General features: G+C 42.1%; 1 protein-coding gene across 7 annotated transcripts in view; it reads left to right on the top strand.

The window, feature by feature from the left end:
- The first annotated feature begins 149 nt into the window (after nt 1-149).
- The window catches only part of KDM1B (lysine demethylase 1B), a 56,067-nt gene continuing 48,273 nt past the window's right edge, over nt 150-7,943 (top strand). For 3 of the 7 annotated variants that reach the window (XR_014326529.1, XM_082848494.1, XM_082848491.1), the window contains exons 1-7: nt 150-282; nt 600-643; nt 1,925-1,963; nt 3,791-3,890; nt 4,741-4,868; nt 5,964-6,053; nt 6,594-6,705. Coding sequence is in view for 6 of the 7 variants with exons in the window: in XM_082848494.1 (XP_082704620.1) it covers nt 3,804-3,890; nt 4,741-4,868; nt 5,964-6,053; nt 6,594-6,705 (417 nt within the window). In the remaining variant the exon portion in view is untranslated. The other 4 variants (XM_082848492.1, XM_082848493.1, XM_082848495.1 and 1 more) reach the window with 4 other exon arrangements.

The raw sequence follows: 7,943 nt of genomic DNA, 5'->3' as shown, positions 1-7,943 counted from the left end.
CCGCCCCCCTCCCCACGCTCCCCGGCTTGCTCAGCGGCGGAAATGGCCAGGGCGGGGCGAGTAGCGCGGCGCAGGCGAAGGCGGGGACCCTACTCCTCCCTCTTCCCGCCGGCTCCTCCCACCCCGGGTCACGTCGTGACAGGGGCGGAAGCAGCGGCGGCGGCGGCCGAGCGGGGGCTGCGGCTCGCTGCGCGGATCCTGCAGTCTCGTGCGCTCGGCGCGCGGCTTCGGAGAGGCGCCCGCAGCTCTGGGCGGCGCGCGAGGTCTCGCCTGCGCTCTGAGGTGGGGGGCACGCGGCTCCGGGGGCGGGCGTGAGGGCGGCGGTGGATTTCGGGTGACAGCTCTGCACAAAGCAGCTTGGCCGGGGTGCACGCTCTCCTGCCCCTGTGCAGCGCTCCTTGCCCGGGTGGGAGGCGGACCGGTGCCCTCGGGGCTATACCTCCTTCCCCGGATTGGTAGGGGGTGAGAGGTGGGGATCCCAGCCTGAGAAAGGGGGAATTCCCGGGCTGGGGTGTTGCAGCGACCGGGTTCCCCGGTTCATTGCGGTGCTGCGGGTTTCTCCTAACCCCCCCTCCCCGCAATATTTCCTTTCTGTACAGCGGTGCCTTCTCGCCGCGACTCCTTGCACGCCTCCAGAGCAAAGGTGAGCCCGGAGAGGCTGTTGCTTCGACTTCGGAGAAGAGACGAGAAAGCTTTTCAGAAAGCGTGGCTGCTGCATCTGGCACAGGGAACGTTGGGGCTCCCTCCTGGGGGCTGTCAGTGCCCTGTCACCTGGGGAGTACCTGCTGCGGGGAGTAGGCGGGGGACCTACAGTCCGGGAGTAGGAACTCCCTGGCTGTTCTTCCCAGCCAAGAGCGTGGCGCCGAGGAGCCGGCACGGCCTCGCAGGTGTTATTAGTTCGACTGCGGCGCCGCGACCACGCGATGAGACGCGATCGGCATTGCCAGGTTGCTGGGGTAACTCCGCCGGGACCTGGGACCCCTAGGGGGCGGCCCGATTACGGTAGCTGTTAGTCAACAGCCTGGCAGCCGGCAGGTGAAAGAGGAAGGAATGGGCAGGCCCAGCTGTAATGAGTTGGGGTTGCGTGATCTGGAACCTAGCCAGCTGGAGGCCCAGCCCTCCCTCGGGAGAGCGTACGGGCGTCCATAGACCACTCCCTTTGGGGAGATCCGTCACTCCACCTGTGCACACACAACTCGAGGCTTTTACACTTTGGTTGGTTTTTTTTTTTTTTTTAAACCTATTTTAGTAAAAGGAAAGCGAGTGGGAGGGACGGTTTCGTCAGGAGGTACAGGAGAAAATGACCATTAATAATTATCTTCCACGCAGAGAAAGTAGTCAACAAAGCATTCGGGCAATTGAACTGGATCCATATTTCGGAAAATTTGATTATTGTGGGTAGAATTTCAGGTGGCCCAAAGGGAAACTTTTGCTCTTTTTGTCTCTGAAGAAGTTTCTAGTATTTTGAGAAATTATGCTAACACCACTATAAATTTTTATTCCAACCTGGAGTTCTTTAGATTCATATTTTTATGAATTCTGTGTCTTTTAAAAAAGTTTTTTGAATAAGCTACTTCTGAAAAAATCCTGGGAATTATTAAAGTAGAAATCTAGACATTGATATGTTCACCTATATATTTATGCCCTCCCAACCATTTTTTTCTTTCTTTTGTCACATTGAAAGAAAACCAAAGCTATGAATTTAAAATTAGGAAGAAATATGCCTATAAAGTCATATTGAACCTGAAACAAATTGATCATACTTAACGTTAGGTGAGTTTATTAATTTGAAGAACCAGGTGGGAAAGCACTTCCAGTAAACTAATTTGTTTTAATGACACTTTTGATCATATTTCTAAGACTATATTTAAAAGCACAATTAACTGTAGTCCTTCCAACTTAAATATTTTTCCTCTATTTTAAGCCCCAAGAACCCAGCAACAGTGAAAATACAGAGATTACAGTAAGTGTCAAAAGAAGGATGAAGGTACATAACTGTTAATTGTATAATTAACTGAGACAAAATTACTGCCCTAAAAATCTTCAATCATATTTTTCCCAGACAACACAGATTTCTTAATGGCTTTTATAGCTAATGTTTTCATTTCCTGTTAACCATTTCTTGAATTACATATTTCTTCATTGCAATCAAATACATGTTTTTCAGTATACAGTTGGGTTAAAATGTTTGATGAAATTTCCAGAGTCTATGCTTTCTTTTGGGAGAGCTTTCTTTTGAGAGTGCTTTCTTGCCCAGGTAACACTTTCAAATGTTGTATGAACCTGATTTTATTTATGTCCCTAAACCCCACATTAGACTCAAATATTTTTGCTGCAATACTTAATGTATACTGTATACGTGTTTACACATGCTTTATTCATGGTCCATTTTATTAATAATGTGGGATATATGTTTTACATAAAAAGATTGGTTAGATTGGACAAAATTTTGAAAATGTGATCCAGAAAGCCTCCTCTGGGTATAAGTATAGGTAGACAGTAGTACTTTTAAAATCATTAGTTCTTTATCCAACTGTATAATGAGTGCTGTGGCACTAATGGCAATTTTTTTTAATGGTTAAAGAACTGTAATGCATTTCAAAATATGCGTAAGGTATATTTGTTCACAACTAACATAATGGTTTTGAGAAAGTGAAGACTGAGTCAAAGAAAAACCATCCATAACATCGGTGTCAAGATTTCTCAAAGTTGTTATAGATGGCAGACTGAAAGTCTTCACACGTGATGTTAATAATCCATGAAAAATGCGCTTATGAATGTTAGTGCAAATAATAGGATTACACTTTATAGTGAAACAATAGGACTACAGGCCCTTTAAAGCTTTTCCCCAAGATTAAGATCATATATGTGGGATTTGTATCTTAAGATAAAAACACTTTTCCACTTTCCATTTTCTTATCCATAGGTATGTCCTGTTTATTTCTCATGCTATCGTTTTGTGTAAGTGTATGTGTGTGTAGTAAATATGGATCAGGGAAGGAGATGTGTGATAATTGTAGGATCCGTACACTGTTGAGTACTTATGCTAAGCATTTTTCATTCCTTATCGAATTTAATTGAAAAAATACTAATATGATAACTTAATCATTCATGGTTTTATGCATTATTTTTCTTGTAGACTTTTGGTTCTTAATGTTTCTTTAACTGTGCTGTTATTAGACTAGTTTGAGAACTCATAAAATTTGTCCAGTGGAAGATATTAGTGACTATCTAACCCAGATTCCTATATTCAGTAGTGACTAGACAGTGTGCCTGAGATTTATTTGTTGGGTTTTATTGAGAAGGAATGAATGAGTGTTCTTTTTAAAGTATAATAAGAGAGCAAAATTCAGGAACTAAGATGCAGTGAGATAGAGAGGAATATTACAAACAAAAATGAGATATTTTTACTCATTGAATTTTATAAACAGTAGTGTCAGATGTTTATTGGTCATTCGTGTGGTTACATTTTTATATGTAAATATACATACTACTAATGGATAACATTTACTGAGTACTTATACCAGGCCTGGTGCTTTAAATTAGTTATTTTACTTAATCTTCACACCAATGCTAGGGTACACTCTGGCTGTGCCCATTTTATATATGAGGACACTGAGGTGTAGTCTTAGCGAGCTTAAGTAACTTAAAAGCAATAGCTTCACACTCAGGCCATCTGACTGCGGACCATACACTCTTACCAACTAAATTACATAATAACTTGACTCCAGAGTGTTGAAAGTATTAGCAGATGCTAATATGTAATGTTTGTTTGTTTGTTTTTTTTCAGATTTTCTGATACAATGGCAACCCCACGGGGGAGGACAAAGAAAAAAGCACCTTTTGATCATTCTCCAGATAGCCTTCCTTTGAGGAGCTCCGGTAGGCAGGTATCACTCATTTGTTCATTCAGTGCACCTGTTTTGAACAACAGGCTACTGTGATTGGGAGTGAAGAATTAGAGTTGATATAATTCCAGCCCTCAAGGGGCTTGCAGTCTAGTGAAGAAATTCACCTTGGGACAATCAGTGTGATAAAGTGATAGAATGTAGGAAAAAAGTGTTATCTGGCAGAGGGAACTGCGGAGATAAAAGGCGCAGAGTGTGAATCAGCATGGGGTGTTCAGAGAATCACAGCTGTAGGGTTGCCTCCAGGATATGAGCTGGGGTCAGATCATGCTTCTCTTGGTGTCATTCATAGGAATTTGGACCTCAGCTTGTAGTTGGTTGGGTGCTGTTAGCAGGTTACTTGCTGCCATCTCTCCTGTAGGACTTTTTTTTTTTTAAAGAAAAATATTGAATGATGGAATTCTTTTTCTAGAATTTGTCTAGTTTTTAAAATCTATAATACTGAGAGGATATAACTAAGTAAAGAAAAAAATCTTGATTTGAGAGTGGCTTTTATTTCTGATGGCACAGCTTTTTAAAAATTTTTTAATTTTTTTATTGAAGTATAGTTGAAACAGCTTTTTCCTAAGAGAAGCTCATACGCATTTTAGTTCTCTACTCAGAGAGCTGTTGTCAAAGTGCTAGTTCTAAATTTCTAGCAAATTAGCGAGTTATTTGCAAAGTGCAGTCTCAGGGAAATGGCTGTATCATCAACCCCTCCCCCACTGCCAGGATGCTGTTGATCTTCACGTTTAGAACTTCTAACGTGGAAGTGATTTCAGTAGTAAACCTCCCACCGCCTTTACCTTTGGCCCTGCCGGTGTACTCTTAACCTCAGCTGGTTCTTTCTCAGGTGAAGAAAAAGGCCACAGAGACGGCAGACGAGGATGAAGATGGTGGGTCAGAGAAGAAGTACAGGAAATGCGAAAAAGCCGGCTGTACAGCCGCGTGTCCCGTGTGCTTTGCCAGTGCTTCTGAAAGGTCTGTTTAGATGGCGGGTCTTGGCCTCACCTTCCTGCGGGTGAGAGCCTTCATCCTCAAAGATAGTCTTCCTGAAGATACATAGAGATACTTGTTATCCAACAACAGAGACATTGTCTGTCCATTTTGTATACAGCACGCCCAACTCTGCCAATCCGTGTCTTCCAGTCCCATCCACAATGGCTATACCTCTGGTGGTAGGGGATGGCAGGGGGGACAGTTTGAGGATGGGATGGGGGTAAGAGGTGAGGGCAGAGGAGAGAGAACCTTGACCTCCCTGGAGAGACGAGTATATGCTTATTTCCCTGTGCTGCTTTTCTCCCTCATATAACATACCTTCTCCTCCAACAGATATATACAGGTCTCATTAAAGCTGTGTAGCTAACTGTACTCTTGCCATTCTTATTAGGATGACGGAAGCATAACCTTTTACTTCCAGAGAAAAATCTTCAGTTAACATTCAGTAAAACCTGGAAAACATATCCTGGGTTTTTTTGTTGTTGTTGTTTTTGGTTTTTTGTTTTGTTTTTTTAATCACAAAGAGGTGGTGGTGTTACTGTTCATAGTGGCATTATATTTCCTTCTTTGACTACATGATTAGCTGTGTGGTAGGTTGTATTTACTAGATTGCATGCTGGATGGTCCCATTCCAGCTGGCCAGATTCGTTCACTGTTTAGTATCGGGCCAGATGTTATTACTAAAGACCGCACTTCGCTCCTTCACTCACATGCAGCAAGGCCACTGGCATCCCTTCTTTCATGTCTAAAACCCTATCATCACTCCGTGGAGTCTTGATAAAACTGCTAAGTCCCAGGCCCTTCTGATGGGTACCACTGATCTAAGTCCCTGTGTCCTCACCATGCACTGTTATGTATCAGTTGGCCTTTCCATTTCCCTTGTTGTAATCTGGTTGTTAGGATTCCCCTGTTATAATTCTGGTTGTTGTAATTCTGTCTGTTGGAGGTAAGGCAAAAGGGCTCCTAGGAGGTGCTTGATTAATTTTTTTTTTAAACGATTTGATAAATGTTAAAAAAAAAAAAAAAGAGAAGAAATGTTTATTCATTACCAAAGCTACCCGTTTTTGCTGTTTTCAGATGTGCCAAAAATGGCTACACATCCCGGTGGTATCACCTCTCCTGTGGGGAGCATTTCTGTAATGAATGCTTTGACCATTACTATAGAAGGTTTGTTCTGATAATTGTTTGAGGTTTCCGTGGTGGAAGGGATGGTGGCTTGGGTGGTGGAGGGGGTCAGATGGTTGACTGAGCCCCCAGGCTTACTGAATTATTCCACTGTTTGAGCCACACCTGTGCTGACTACCGGTGGGCCAGGACTTTGATGCTGTAGTTTGCATGTGTGTACACTTATGTGTGTGCACACTCAGCGCTCAAAAAGCATCTGCTGTGAGACAGTTATTCTCCTTAGTTTGCAAATTCTGAAAAATCTAGGAGCTGCTTCTTCTGTGCCAATGCATGGGGGCAGAATGCAAAGATTAGGGGGAGGATGCTGACAACTAGAGGGTGCTGGACAGACAGGTAACCATCCCTTCTTGATAGTTTTAAGTACTAAAACTGATAGGAATGCCACCTGTTTTATGGGTGCCATGATAACTACCCCCCTCCTTAAAATATGGCTGGTTAAGTCCTTTATGTAAGATTTCTGCCACTTGTTTTGAAAACCTGAATAACTTATAGCTTGATATATTTATTTTTATTCTTTTTCAGCCATAAGGATGGATATGACAAATATACTACATGGAAAAAAATATGGACTAGCAATGGAAAAACTGAACCTAGCCCCAAGGCTTTCATGGCAGACCAGCAGCTTCCCTACTGGGTAAAGAAGATAACAACGCTTTACTGTTCTGTAAAGGATTTGTAGAGCTAAATGCAAGAGGAATGGATGAAAATACCAATTTTTAGGAAAGTTTTCTTTTATTACATTTATTCTTTCTGTAACTGTTAAAGCAAATCACGTTTTTGATTTTTGTACAGAAATCACATAATTCAACCTATGGTGTAAAGAAGAAACTAAAGACTCATTACCAACTGGTGATAGTCAGTGCTGTTTGGTCCATATCTCTCTCATCTTTTTTTCTATTCATGTTTTTCTGTGTATGTTTAAACACAATTTTATGCTTTATATACAAATCCTAATTAGGTTTAAAATCATACTTTGCATGTAAGTTTTTGCTAACTGAGTTTTTTTATTAATTTAACTATATCATTTTTCTATCTAGCTGTTCTTTGAAAACATATTTTAGCAATTGCATATATAATATAAATATAACATCATTTAATAAATGATTTGCTAATTTATTTAATATTACAGGTAATTTGAGCTTCTCTCTGCATACTTAAAAAATTTTTAATTGAAGTGAAATTCACATAACTTTAAATTTTATTTTATTTATTTATTTATTTTTGGCTGCATTGGGTCTTCATTGCTGCAAGTGGGCTTTCTCTAGTTGCGGCGAGGGGGGGCTACTCTTCATTGCAGTGCACGTGCTTCTCGCTGCAGTGGCTTCTCTTGTTGTGGAGCACGGGCTCTAGAGCACAGGCTCAGTAGTTGTGGCACTTGGGCTCAGTAGTTGTGGCACACAGGCTTAGTTGCTCTGTGGCATGTGGGATCTTCCTGGACCAGGGCTCGAACCCGTGTCCTCCGCTTTGGCAGGCAGATTCTTAACCACTGAGCCACCAGGGAAGTCCCCACATAACTTTCAATTCACAAAAAATTCACATACAATTAACCGTTTTAAAGTGTACACCTCAATGGCATTTAGTACATTCACAATGTTGTGCAACCACCACCTCTGTCTAATTCCAAAACATTTTCAGCATCCGCAAAGGAAACCTGTGCCCATTCAGCAGTCACCTCCCATTCCTCCCTGCCTCCAGCCCCTGGCAACCACTAATCTGCTTTCTGTCTTTATGGATTTACCATTTTAGATATTTTATATTAGGGAATCATGCAGTGTGTGACCTTTCATATTTGACTTCTTTCACTTAACGTAGTGCACTTGAGAATCATCCTCGTGGTAGCATGTATTAGGACCTCATTCCTTTTCATGGGGG

This window comes from Leucopleurus acutus, assembly GCF_964270905.1.
Source record: "Leucopleurus acutus genome assembly, chromosome: 10".
NCBI lineage: Eukaryota > Metazoa > Chordata > Mammalia > Artiodactyla > Delphinidae > Leucopleurus > Leucopleurus acutus.
The sequence above is the reverse complement of the archived record's forward strand: the minus strand, read 5'-3'. Positions and strand labels throughout refer to the sequence as shown.